The sequence below is a fragment of the Callionymus lyra genome, chromosome 7 (assembly GCF_982586985.1).
Source record: "Callionymus lyra chromosome 7, fCalLyr1.hap1.1, whole genome shotgun sequence".
NCBI classification, from domain to species: domain Eukaryota; kingdom Metazoa; phylum Chordata; class Actinopteri; order Syngnathiformes; family Callionymidae; genus Callionymus; species Callionymus lyra.
The window spans coordinates 28,067,718-28,081,990 of NC_141824.1; the positions used below are offsets into that span (position 1 = coordinate 28,067,718).

The 14,273-nt window shown below is 37.8% G+C and overlaps 1 protein-coding gene across 2 annotated transcripts; it reads left to right on the top strand.

Moving 5' to 3' along the window:
• Nucleotides 1–2,731: 2,731 nt before the first annotated feature.
• nek8 (NIMA-related kinase 8) lies at nt 2,732–13,594 on the top strand. 2 transcript variants are annotated; one of them, XM_087795916.1, is made up of 15 exons: nt 2,732–2,836; nt 4,044–4,249; nt 4,609–4,841; nt 4,918–5,049; nt 5,620–5,828; nt 5,892–5,971; nt 6,057–6,241; nt 6,442–6,589; nt 7,470–7,546; nt 7,809–7,926; nt 8,043–8,193; nt 8,969–9,132; nt 9,308–9,460; nt 10,758–10,916; nt 12,073–13,594. In XM_087795916.1, exons 1-15 carry the CDS (start codon nt 2,790–2,792, stop codon nt 12,099–12,101), a joined length of 2,091 nt encoding a protein of 696 aa, XP_087652042.1. In that variant the 5' UTR covers nt 2,732–2,789; the 3' UTR covers nt 12,102–13,594. The 2 variants fall into 2 exon arrangements, with proteins under 2 accessions (XP_087652042.1, XP_087652041.1); XM_087795915.1 differs by lacking the exon at nt 12,073–13,594 and having other exon boundaries at nt 10,758–10,951.
• Nucleotides 13,595–14,273: the final 679 nt, after the last annotated feature.

Below are 14,273 nucleotides of genomic sequence, written 5' to 3' on the forward strand. Positions count from 1 at the left end.
AGTTCAACTTACCAAGGGATAGACATGTTTAGATATATTTATTCAGCATTTAACTAATGAAAAACGTGTTGTGTATATCAAAATGTGTGTCTGGATTGTTTGTTTTATTTTCCACATGTGTCCCTTGGGGTGGCCTGCAATGTGTCAATAAACCCAAAATATATTTCTAACACATTTAATCTTCCTTTACCAAGGAGACAATATTTTTACCTTTTTTATTTCCACGTGAAAGGCAAAAGAACCAAGATCATGTCGACTGTTGACAAACGAGAATTTATAAAATCCATGATAATTTAAAACTAGCAAGACTATTTTTTTTAGCCTGTCTTATTATTAGATTGTGAAGACACGTGAGTAAAAATCCAAACATGTTTGCAGAGGTGCAGGCTCTACTCACTCGTCACCGCTGTTACAGCTCCAGTCACATTCCTAAAAAGTGAGCAGACCACCCAGAGTCAGGAATCTACTCAACCAGTCACCGATCATCAGCAAGAAAGTATGTACTACCTATCTGAAAATAAACTGAACTGAACTGAACAACATATATTCTGCATTCTGTGGGGTAAAATATGGAAAGTAAATCAAGATTTAAAAACAAATAAAAATATATTATATATTTATTTGTTTCTGTTTTTCTTTCTCTGTAGTTTCTCTTTGGATCTACTTTTAAATGGCTCCTTAGTATTTGATATAAAAATACGAGTAGAATTTGCCATTTTAGATGCAGCTCATAAGATAACCACTAGATGTCACTTTGCACCTTCTCAGAAAGAATACAAAACAGTTCGTAGATTACACACATTAAATTCGTTAAATCTATTTAAAAATATTTATATTTTGAGATTCTCACTCAAATACATCAACGTTATTTACAAACCAAGACAAACTTGGACACGGACATGATTAAGTGTTCGAATTCTAAAAATTAAATAAAGACCGCCGAATAATACTATACATTCATCTATTGTGCTTTATTTTCTAAATATATATATTTTTTAATTTTATTTCATTGAATTTTTTATTTTTTTAATTATTCACAATTATGAGCTAATTCAACAGCCTTCGAATATATTAGTCTATGTGTTAATATTTACGCTAGATGTCAGCAAAGCATCTAAGTCCTGCAACTTTCTTCCGCGAAAGACTAATACAATAGTAAATAACAATATACAGTATGTACAAACATTTGTTTTGATATGGTAAAAAAAAATCTTGTTGTTCAATGTTTTATCAGTTATGATAATTTTGATTTTATATTGAACATTAGATGATGCAGCCTATAATTCACCTTGCTACTGACAGCAAAAACTACAGGTAACTTAATACCCTGCTCCAACTATGTACTATGTAATACAATCATGTGCGTGAGAAAACAGAAGTTTCCTTAACGTCATCACAGAAACCTGTAGTTTCTGTCAATCTGCTCCTCAAAAATAGGAAGAAATAATAATAACCCGTACACTGTGGTTTACCGAGCAGTCTCTTAGCAGCAAGAGTGTTTTAATGTTACATTATGATTTCAAGAACTTACAAACATTATTGTGCTGCGTTACTAGAAGTTTATTTTGAGTTGCTGCAGTAAATGCTTAAGGTAACATAGGTGATGCTCAAGTAGACATTAGAAAATACATTTAAAAATTAGTTAAAAGAGTTGAAAGCCACAGAAACCACACCTATCATTACGATCTACCTGAGATTTGTTGCGAAGAATATGATAGATGCTTGTGTTCAGTCAACATCAATACCAGGAGATTAACGCCAGTTTCACTGTCTCACATGGCACATTCCTGGACTTGCATGCAGATGGAGCTTCAAGTTAGTAAGGACAGGAGGTCAAGTATGTCACCAAGTTAGTCCTAGAGGTGTGACTGGCCTTCTTCAGCTGCTTCATTGTTAAGATGTGTTATCCTTGAGAAAAGAGGAAGTATCAGTTTAAAAACTTTGTCTGCCAACCAACTTCCTCCAAAAAGTTTAATTAATTGAAGATCTTAGTTTCAGCTGATAAACATTTTGGCCATAATGATGATAATAGCAGAGGTATGCACTCCAGCACCCAACAGAACTGGCTTTGTTGAAGCACAAAGCATTTATTATTTCCAAGTGCAGAGGAAGGCAGACTTGGATGAGGAGACTTTGTAATCACCAGACATCTGAAATTCAAGATCAGAATCCAGAACTGATCCCTCTCAGTTTCTTGACTGGTTTAGAATGTTAATGTATGTAAAAACCATATATTAAATACAAATATAACAAAAAGTATTTTTGAACTTGTTAGTAAGCAGCAGTTACAGATAAACGTCTCCAGGCGATTCTTATCCAACCAGTATTTTCACATCTTTATTCTAAAGAGTTTCTATTCTATTTATCATTTAGTGACTCTACAAATATTACTTACTTACTCATGCTGTATGGTTTAAGGTTTCAAACAGCTGCCGGCTCTTTATTGCTGTTAGAAGCAGCTAATGCAGTGCAGTAAATTTAAATCATTTTCTTCTCCCACAGTATTACACGTTTTCTTTTCTACACTTAAAAATATATACAAGTTATTTCCTTTAATTTAATTTGAACATTGTTGTAATTTGATATAATAATACACGTAAATTGACGGTTTTTCACACCATGATTCTAAATATGTGGGAAGATGCATCAGAATAAAAAAAAAGAAGTATTTAGCTTTGAGTAAATAAAAAAAATGTAAAAAAGCCGAGCTATTGTTTGTCCCTTGTCAGCCCCTATACTTCCGGGTTCTTGTTGCCAGGAGACGGCGGGGGCGTTGTTGCAGAGCTGCGATGGAGAAGTATGAGAAAATCAAAGTTGTTGGAAGAGGCGCTTTTGGGTAAATTGTTGAACGCTTCTTCTTACCTATGAGTTAAGCAGTGTTGTTTGCATCTTCATATGGTGTTTCACGTTATGTTGATTATTGGAAACAAAGTTTAATACTTTTTTTGTTGCTCCGAGCCGTATAACGGAACATCTGTGCTAACTTCGCTTAGCGACACCAGCAGGCCCGTCCAACAGGAGATAAACAAACTCTTACGTTGCATCACAGCTTTATACATCGTAAACTATACTAAAGAGATTCTCTTTTCTCAATCTTTGTAATTTGCGTAATATTTAATAATGTGAGGCAGAACTGCATGGTAGTGACAGCCATGTTTGTGGTATTCCAAAGTTTTACTGGTGAGAAAAGATATGATCAATGAAGCCTTGACTTGCTTCAGAGATGGCATAGCTCGACTATGAACTTATTAAAACTACTTTCTCACTTTCTAGTATTTGCGATCAGTCATTAAGAGCGGTGGTCCGAGGGAAAAAAGATTGTATTTTCTCCGTAGTAAAATAAGCTTTGAGTTTAAGTCAAATTTACTTAAAAAACAAACCTGTAAACTAGTGAATATTAATTAAACACAAACTTTATACAATTTATTTTAACTGTTTTCATCTTAAGGTCTGTCCGTGAATATCATGATGACATCATACAGGTCCCTGGTGCAAAGAACCTTGGGGGACCCTTGATTTAGAGTGGTCTACGTTTGAATTGCAAATATTCACAGCATCTGTTCATTTTTGTGTTGCAATAAAACCTCTAACCGCTAGATGGCAACTATCAACAGTCCTCCGCAGCTAAATGAAAATTAAATCTCAGTTGACTGAGGATGAGAGGATACAATCGACTCCAGCAGCTTTTAAGGCTGATGTTTAGACATATTTTGATTTCAAAACATCTGTAGATCTCAAAACCATAGTCAAGTACTCGGGCAATACTAGGATATATCCTTGTTCCTACAGTTGTGACCCTGGTCTAGAAAGGCGCTATACAAATAGACATTATTATTATTATTATTATTATTATTATTATTATTATTATATAAAGTATCATGATTTGTATCATATTGCCAGATTCTTGACAAACACACCCCTAATTGATTGTGACATCAGAGTGACATAGAGAAAGTCAAACTTAAGTGAGTTATAGGGAAGCTTAATGAAGACATGACAATGAAGACAATAAAGCACATTCGATGATTCCCACCCTCTGTCAGGATCGTACACCTGTGCCGGAGGCGTACCGATGGCGCCTTTGTCATCCTGAAGGAGATCCCAGTGGAGCAGATGTCTCGGGACGAGCGCCTGGCAGCTCAGAATGAGTGTCAGGTGCTGAAACTTCTCAACCACCCAAATATCATTGAGTACTATGAGAACTTCCTGGAGGACAAGGCGCTCATGATTGCCATGGAATATGCGCCAGGTAAGCTCATTGTCATATCTTGTTACAACATTCTCTATTGTCTGTTAGCTCAGAAGTTCCCAGGATTCAGGACTGCAGGGCTCACTCTTCTTTAGGTACAAAAACATACAGATCTGATGTCAGTGATGTTCTGTGAGAATGTGAGAGATGATGTGAAGTTACAGCAAAAGATAATATGATGGAAATGTTTCAGTTGAAAAGTGACATTTTTATTCATTATTATTATTTTTATCAGTATTTAAAAAGCATCTTAGCATTCTCATAGTTCTTTTGTGCACTACTAAATACATAAATGGTTTCAAGTAAGGTCAAAAAAGAGTTCATGAAACTGATAATTGTATGTTGATTGATAACTGCAGGAGGAACATTGGCCGACTACATCCAGAAGCGCTGCAACTCCCTGCTGGATGAAGACACCATCCTCCACTTCTTCGTCCAGATTTTGCTGGCCTTGTACCACGTGCACAACAAGCTCATCCTGCACAGAGACCTGAAGACACAGAACATTCTTCTGGACAAACACCAGATGATCGTCAAGATTGGGGACTTTGGCATTTCCAAAATCCTTGTCAGCAAAAGCAAAGCCTACACCGTGAGTCTTTGACATTAAAGAATGAATATTTGACTCTGGGGTTCTCAGTATTTACTCTTCTATTTGTCTTCTACAGGTGGTCGGAACACCATGTTACATCTCTCCAGAGCTGTGTGAGGGGAAGCCCTATAACCAGAAGAGCGACATTTGGGCTCTCGGCTGTGTTCTCTATGAGCTTGCCAGCCTGAAAAGAGCCTTTGAAGCTGCTGTAAATAAACACTTTCATTACTACCTAATGTTCATATTTATGTTTACCCTTTTGAAATGTTAACAATACTTTTAGTCAGCAAGAAAACCAGTTTAATCAGGGGTCCGAAACCACTTTTGCATCGAGAACCGGTTCGATGTAGGCATTATTTTCATGGCCTTTGAAAAAAAAAAAGAAATGCTAATAACAACCAAAACAAACATGAGGTGCATGATTGATACATTGCTGAATCAGCAGAAACAATGCCAAAATGTTTTAAATATTTTTGTAAGTTTACAAGATTGAAAAAAAGGATCTATAAAATACATTTATTAAAATAGAGTTTTGTACAAACCAAACTGACACATACTAATGAGTACAATAGAGGTCAAAGATCAACTTAAGAGACCCTCAAAACAACACATAAGTTGAACTCTAAGTAAATTATACTGAGGTTTATCAGGCTGTATTATCACACAGAAATTACTGAACATTTATTTTCAGTTCCAGTATCAAATGCCTCGAAACAACTGATTTGAAAACTAAAGAGGCTGAAATAAATAATGATGAAAAAAATTAATTATTTTGCAGAATCTTCCTGCCCTTGTTCTGAAGATAATGAGCGGAACGTTCGCTCCCATCTCTGACCGGTACAGTCCAGACCTTCGTCAGCTCATCGTCAACATGCTCAACCTGGATCCATCCAAACGCCCACAGCTCAACGAGATCATGGCTCTTCCCATCTGCATCAGGCCGCTGCTCAATCTCTACACGGACATCGGCAATGTCAAGATGAGACGGTGAATAACTTGATTCATTGTGTTATTGTGAGTGATGTCATAACAAAACATGCACTTTTTAAGGATTGAGAAACCACTGTCTACGGTCCATACTGGTCCGCCGGGTCGACCAGGAGGACGAGCGCCCACCAGCAGGTCAAGAGGTCAGATGTCCCACTTGCACTCTAACAGGCAGATATTTATTGTGCTTACATTTAAAACCGTTTATCTTCACTTCTGGTCTAGCAGATATGTCTGGGAGTTTAGTAACAGGGACGATGCATTCGCTTCCTCTGTCGTCCGTGTATACATGGGGCAGCGGCATCTCCGCACCACTGCGCCTTCCCATGCTCAACACAGAGGTTCTGCGGGTCTCACTGGGTCGAACTCAGAAGATGGGTGTGACAAAGTCGGGGCGCCTCCTCACGTGGGAGGTAGGATTCGCTTTTTTAGTTTTGCAAAGGATTTAATTTGCAGACAGTATTTTTTTCTAACCAGACTTACAATCACACACGCACTAGATCCTGACTTCAGATAAAGCCTTGAGTCATGTTTGCTAGCCTCAGTTTCACTGTTGTCACACGGAAAGTAAATCTTCTGATCTCCTAAAGTCTTAAACTCTGAATCATCACAGGCTCCTTCCGTTGGGTCTGGTGAGACCAGTTTGCCGGGTGCGGTGGAGCAGATGCAACCTCAGTTCATTTCACGTTTCCTGGAGGGTCAGTCTGGGGTCACCATCAAGTCAGTTTCCTGTGGAGATCTTTTCACCACCTGCATGACAGGTAGATCCGGTCCTGAGTTCAAACTAAAGTCAAACAGCGACTCAAATGAAACTTGGCTTAAATCATTTAGCCTAGTGGTGACAAATCCGACTATGGGAACGGCTTGATTCTTTAAAGAAATGACACAGCAAAAAAATAGTTGAATTTAACTTTATAGAAAGTTTACATTTTTTAGAAACAGATTTATTTTAACAATAATAATTTATTTCCATTATTTCTATATTGAAAGGTTACATTTGTTTTTATTGAATACTTAAATATTTAAAAGGTTGAATTTGAGTTTTCTTTGTCAAGAAATTAGAATATTGAAAAAATATATATTTCTTTACACATAGAGTTTGATATTTTATATCAATAGATAAAAAGTGTTTTTTGTTCGTTTAATTTAATTTAGTTATTCAATAAAAGCAAAATAAACCATATAAAACCAATATAAAAATAATTGGTTCAATTATTTAAAATAAATCCAATGTTTTAGGATAATCTAATATCAAATAAAAAAAGAAAAAATCAACATTTGAAAAGTTAAATTCAACGATTTAATATTTTGATGGCATTGATGTACTTAGCCTTAACTGGTCTTGAAACATGTTTAAACCAATGCTGTAGATGCTTTGTTGATCCAGGATTGTAGTTTTAATAGTGATTGTTGAGACCTTAATATAGCACAGAGTTTAATCATCACAGTTCAGCCGGCCGTCCTCGGATCCCCTTTTGCAAATCAAATAACACAGATACACAGAGCCGGGTTTCCTCTCATCCTTCCCTCATCAATGCAAATCTTCTTTTTTATTTGGACAATAGGGACTTATGGTTGGATCATGCCAGGATCCACCTGCTCTCATCCGCTCTAATCCTTCTTTTCTTTCTGAATTTGCAGACCGGGGCATTATCATGACTTTTGGAAGTGGGAGCAACGGCTGTTTGGGGCATGGGAACCACAATGATGTAACACAGGTACACACAAGCCAGTCGTGCCAGCACAGAACGTTTCAGCTGCGTCATTGTATTAATGCCTGGTCATTCTTTAATAAATATAGTTTAGGATTTTATTTCTCACGTCTGAAAGTCAGTACCAGGTGTGCAAGTGGCATCTTTTACTGCAGACGTTGCTTGTTTTTTTGGGTGATTAGCTGCAGGTAATTTAGGTATTTTAAAGCATTGCTTTCTTAGGATTAACATGCTATGAAACTTGTCTGATGTGACTCTTGATGTCCAGCCCAAGATCGTGGAGGCTCTTCTCGGCTACGAACTGGTTCAGGTGTCATGTGGTGCTTCTCACGTTCTGGCCGTGACCAATGAACGAGAAGTATTCGCCTGGGGACGAGGAGACAATGGTGCAGTCAACTTCTTATCAAACGTATTCATACTGTTTTTCCTGCGGTGTGATTTATGACCGTCAGGCCCCTCCCTCCCTCGCTCGCTCACTCTCGTTCAACGACTCATCTGTCAGGTCGCCTCGGGCTCGGCACTCAAGACACACACAACTCACCTCAGCAGGTTTGTTTACCTGCCGATTTCGGGGCCCAGAGGGCCGTGTGTGGAGTCGACTGCTCCATGATCATCAGCGCTCAGCTCAGCATCATGGCGTGCGGGAGCAACAGGTGAAATACACAATACACAAGTTTCCCCCAAAATCTCAATGACAGAATGAACAGACAATGATTTCATAACATTTACATAGTACATTTCATATGAAGGTGTTTTTTCATCAGTTCATATTAATGTTGTTGACTTGAGCCTTTAAAAGTTCTAAACCTAATTTTAAATATTGTATTTGTGAATTATATTTATTTGATACATTGTTTCATTCTTTACAATGTGTCTTCACATTTATTATTTTATTAAATTACAATTCTTTTTCAAGTCGTATTTGATATTTAATATCAACTTCTGTTTTATGTAACATTTATTGTGTTTTTGTCTGTCCTTTACCATATTAATCTTTTTTTGTCATAAAGCAGTACATGTGACCTCAGTCAACGAGAGATTTGAAATTAAATGAATAACTAAATTGATCAATACATACTTGATACATATATATATATATATATATATTCTCAAACCCTCGAGTGCTGCGGTGTCAAAGGTCAGTAGCAAATACATCATTACCTACTTCTAACTTGTGTAGCAACATTCTCCAGGAATACCAAATAACTGATAATCTTTCTCACGCTGAGAAGCAAAGACACAATGAGTCGCATGAGTAGACAAAGCACTGTTTATCTTGGCCTTGAAGTTACCTGCGGCTCTTTAACGAACACAATTTGTAACCATTCCTTATCTAATCCTTCTTATTTGCACATCAAAGTTGAAAAACTGAATTCATTTTCCTCTTCAACATCTGCTTTTATTGACTTTTTTCTTTGCTGTGTTTAGGTTCAATAAGCTCGGCCTTGATAAGATAACAGCTGAAGATGAACCGACTCCTTCGAATCAGCTGGAAGAAGCTCATTGTTTTGCTCCACTCCAGTCGGCTCCGATCAACACAGAGAAAATAGTTTGCATCGATATTGGAACGGCACACTCGGTTGCTGTTACAGGTCGGACATCCTTCATAACAGCTTGTCCCTGAGCTAATGAGCCAAAATGCATTTGACTCACAAGAGGGCCAAATACTTCGCTACAGTCACTCTGGATCAACATTGTTTTTTACACTTATATTTTAGACGCATATCTTTCCTGTCTTAACATTTAATACATTTGTGTTGCACACAGAGGGAGGTCAGTGTTTCACTTTTGGCAGTAATCAACATGGACAGATGGGCTGCAGCTCTCGGCGCTGCAGTCGAGTTCCGTACCTGGTCCAGGACCTGAAGGGCATCACCATGGCTGCGTGTGGCGACGCCTTCACACTCGCCATCGGATCGGGTGAGGATAAAAGGAGATGATTTATGATGGATATTGATGTCATCGGATTAGGAGTCGACTGCATCACCCTCAGTCATTTGCGGGCTCTTGCAGGAATTCATTGTTCTTTTACTCCTGTGTTATCCCAGGGTCAAGGTGCCTGAAAACAAATGTGTTTGTAGTATCCCTTGTGTTATCTCCGAGTCATTCACCCTGACCATGGCTTCCAGATAGGGAGAGGTGGATACATATGTTTTCTGGCCACCGGGTCACCTTGACCCTAGGATAATGCAAGGGTTAAGCTGCAAAGGAGGTAATGTCTTCTGTGACCAAAAGTAAACGTAACAAATAAGTGCTTTGAATATTGTGTGTGTAAAAAAAAAACACACTGTTTATGTATATATTTTATACAAACGTTATTATAATAAATAGACACAAAACGACTATGATAAAATTACAATATAATTTAAAAGATAAGAAATACAATAATGAAAATACATTCAATAATTGAATACATTTCAACCAAAATAAATCAATACCATGCTGTAGAACATCGATGCATTATCATGACAAAAAACTTGGCTGTATTAAAGAAAATCGATATTTTCTTTCACATCTATACACATTGGGAGTAAATTATAATATCTGGAAAGAGGAAAAAAGGATGTGACCACAATCCTATTACAGTCCATATGCTGACTCTCTTTTTGATGTGGAGTTCAGCACTAGCTCTATCCAAGTGTCGTGCAGAAGACTCAGCTCCTCAGCCCTTCAACTTTAGGAGAACTTTCCACAACTCTTTTGATATGAGAGAATCCTAGACTCGTGGCCAGACAAAATATTGTCCACATCCACTGCTCCAGGTTTTTCCTCCACGATCAATGGATCCAACAACAGATGCCTTTGTGTTCTACGAGAAAACGAACGATTCATAACCAGCTTAGTGGATTCGATTGGTTACAGGACTGAAGTGAGGGAGGACGTCTACACATGTGGGTCCACTGATTGGTAACATATGTTTGTTTGGACACACAGGTCTTTAAGAGTGTGTTTTGTTCTTGTTGCTGGAGGTAAAATGGTAAAATGTCATTTTGTGCCAGTGATTGGCCCCCATGTGGAGGAACCCTGCAGTGTCCGCAGCGCCTGCAGCTTTTCCTTTTTAAGAAAAGGCCTTTGTTCAGCAAATGGAGCCATTATTCTGCCACTGCAGGAGAGCCCGAGTTGCCAGTTAAAGATTTGTGTGGATTAATGCATCCTCAGGGGGAATTTTCAGGAGAAGTGGTGACCAACTTTTTTATTTTTTTTATTGCTCCCACAGATGGTGAAGTGTTCACCTGGGGCAAAGGCGCCCGTGGCCGCCTGGGGAGGAAAGAGGGCGACTCTGGAATACCAAAGACGGTGCAACTTGATGAGAGCCACCCGTTCACGGTGACATCAGTGGCCTGTTGTCATGGCAACACTCTCCTGGCGGTGAAACGTAATAATACACTTTTAAAGTATAATAAGTACTGAGAGTCATCTGTCTGATGATCAATTGATTTTCTTTAAGACGTAGAACTTGAGACTAAACATCCTGTCGAGCACTTCAAATAGACGTGTGAATGGAGTGAGGGACTCTTCTAAAGTTCTGGATGTGACTCAAAGTTAAGATGGGCAGAGTTCAGTTCTCAATAGGTAGCACTAACATTTTTAAAATTATGTGAGGTTCCATTAAATGGTTGTTCAAAGCCAGATATTATTTCAACAGTTGTTGAATATATATATATAAAACGATATATACCTATAAAACTGAAATATACGAAATGCTAAAAGCTAAAGCATTTTTTTTCTTCATTCTAAATCGCATGGCGTCCTTTTTTCCCCATCCTTTCCCATCTTTTTTTTCTTTATCCGTTCTATCTTTTGGCTAAATACACCCTCACAATAGTCACAAAACATAATGTGACCCCTGAGTAAATTGAATTGCCTCTCCTGGTGTAGTGGGACTCTGCTTCATGAAGGTTCATCAGCCCACCAACCTGTCTAATGGACACTATTGCTCACTAGGGAGCCGTATTTGACCCCTGGTTTTTATTTGACACATGTTTTTTCAAGGCGCTGACCGTAACTTAGTTGAAGAACCAAGAATCAGATCAAATAATTGTGACTTCTCAGTGCTCTATTTAGTTTCACAGGTCTTTTTGGTGTGGGTTCAAACCATAGCAGTGCTTCGCTAAACGGCAGGTCGTGGTGAAGATAGGATTAAATGACATCCCCACAGTCCAGGGGAATGATTGGGATTTAGAGGAGATTAAACAAAATCACAATTTAATAAATAATAGTGATTAGTAATCCTCGCTCCTGAACTTCACTCTCAGGTTTAGGACTCTGAGACAGTTTAGACAAATGTGTAGTTAGAAATGTTGTAAAATGATCACACGTCTGCCAAATAGAATGTTTTGAAATGGTATTTATTGCTAAATGACATTTGTTATATTCAACTCAATTAAGTTCACCGTCAGAAACTCATTTTAGTTGTGTGTAATGATTGTTTCCCTTATTCCTACTGGCTTGTCCGGTTCCTGTTCGCCTCTCTTCATCTTCTCCATGAGCTCGGTCCGCACACTAACGAGGGTTAATGTCTCTTGTTCCAGCTTTGCTCGATGAAGCCGCTCAGAGATGAGGGTGAACCCTGTGGTGATGTTGAGGACACTTTTCTTCAGCTCCTGCTGGACTGTGCTGCACACCTGCTGCTGCTGCTACCAAGTTTCATTTGGATGTAGAGCCACAGCGGAGCGTGCCACAGGTGTATCTCACCTTCAGGTGCAGGAATGTAGCAGTCGACCTGCTTCACAGGAAGTCGTCCGGCGGCTTTCATGTGTTGAGCCATTGTCCCGCCTCACGTGCACGAGCGAGGATCAGTCAAGGTCCAAGTGGTTTGAGCCTCTTAAGCCAGCGATGAATGCTGTGAATGAAGGTCTCTTGAGTGCAACTCATCAGTCAAACTAACAAACACACTCATCTAGATCACATGGTCAGCGCTCACGTTTTCTCTTCTCTAATATAACTTAATTGTGTAAAAAGCAACCACAAGGAATAACTTAAGAAATCTTTTTTAAATATTATTTTATCTTGTCCGATCTTCTCTTATTCTATATCATCTACTTGTTTTTTAGGTGTTTTGTTTGTTTGTAAGAATTAATCAAAATAAGTTGTGAATGGCCTTAAGGCCAGTAGAAAATGTGCTCTTTAGAAGCAAATACCTCTGTAGTTCCATCTGGATCTATTAAGGTTTTTAATGTTTCCTAATTCACATGACACCTCGACGGCTCAGTGCAGAGCTATACTGTATGTTAGCTTTATAAAACACAACATGCAATCTACTCACTGAACTTCCTTTAGTAACCGAATCCCAACACAGACTACAAAAACAACAAAATGTACATTTCTGGGTTTAACATTACTGTGCTGCTATAGATTCAACCTGTTTAATACAATTGTTATGGCCTGTTTGGTATAAAGTCATGTACAATGAGGTCCTTGTTGGAGGTATGTGCTGTCTCAGTGCTTTTTTTCAATTTGTTATTTTTTATTTATTAATTAATTCTACAAATTCTATATAATTATTCAACTATCTTCTATTTACCCATCCATGATCGACTCAGTTTTACATACATCTCATATTTTTTACGGATCAATCATTGCTTTAAATCATACACCTTTGTATATGTATGACCTCGTATCTGTGTGTTAATGTGTCTTTCTTCATTTCCCCCTGTTAACACACCCATCCGTCTATGTATTTATTGATCTATCTATCTTTCCATCTATCACTATTCTACAGTATTATCCATCAACATATCTATTGTTTCTTCAGTAAACTGGTGCATCCATCTCCATCCATATGCCCACCATGAATTCTGTCATCTATATACATATTAACTTATCCATCCTGCCTGTCATGTGTCGTCATCGATCAACTTCTGTGTCAATGTACACAGCCCAGTATTGCCCACCATTTATCATTAACTTTGTGCTGAGAGAAAAACGTTATTTTTCAATATATTTAGTAGAATGAAAATATATTTATGTACACGAAAAGATCATCATCCTTTCAACATGTTTATAGATGTATGAAGAATGTATGATTCTATTGTTTTGTGACCTAACGTTTTATTAAATAACCTGAAACAAATCGTTCAAATCATCCCTTAAGATTCAACATGTTTGTACTATAGTTGCTTACAAAACACTTGTTTTGTTGTCATGACGTGTTTGGATGTAAAAAATGTCTCTGCGCCTCTTCTGAATCAATTAATCGATTACTATTGTTTCCCGAGACGATGATGTCATGGTGATGTAATGCAGAGACAACACAGCAGGTGCGCCGCTGCTCCACTGCTACACCTGACTTCACGTGGCTCTTCAGTGGCTCTCGTTGTTTTTTTTATTAGATACAAGATGTACTTTCAAGCGTTTCAATTGCGGTTGTTTTTTGCAGGAACTGTTTCATTGTTTTCTTCTTGCCTTTTGTGGTAGTTGGATTTCTCCACCACAAGATGGCGACAGCAGGTTTTGAGTATGACGATAACTATTTTCTTAAAAAACATTTATTTTTTTTAATATTTACGTACGCGGGCTTTGGCTATGATACTATTTTACAATTGTGACAATACATTAATTTTAATTAGTCAATTCATTAATTATGTATTACCATTAAATGTAGCTACACGTGCTAGCTTAAATTAGCCTGATAAGTCGCAGGAAATGGCGCCACTTTAACATGTTAAGACACAAAAAAGGCTTTATTAAATCGCCATAAAAAAAAAAGATAACATGGTGTGAAAAGGCGGCG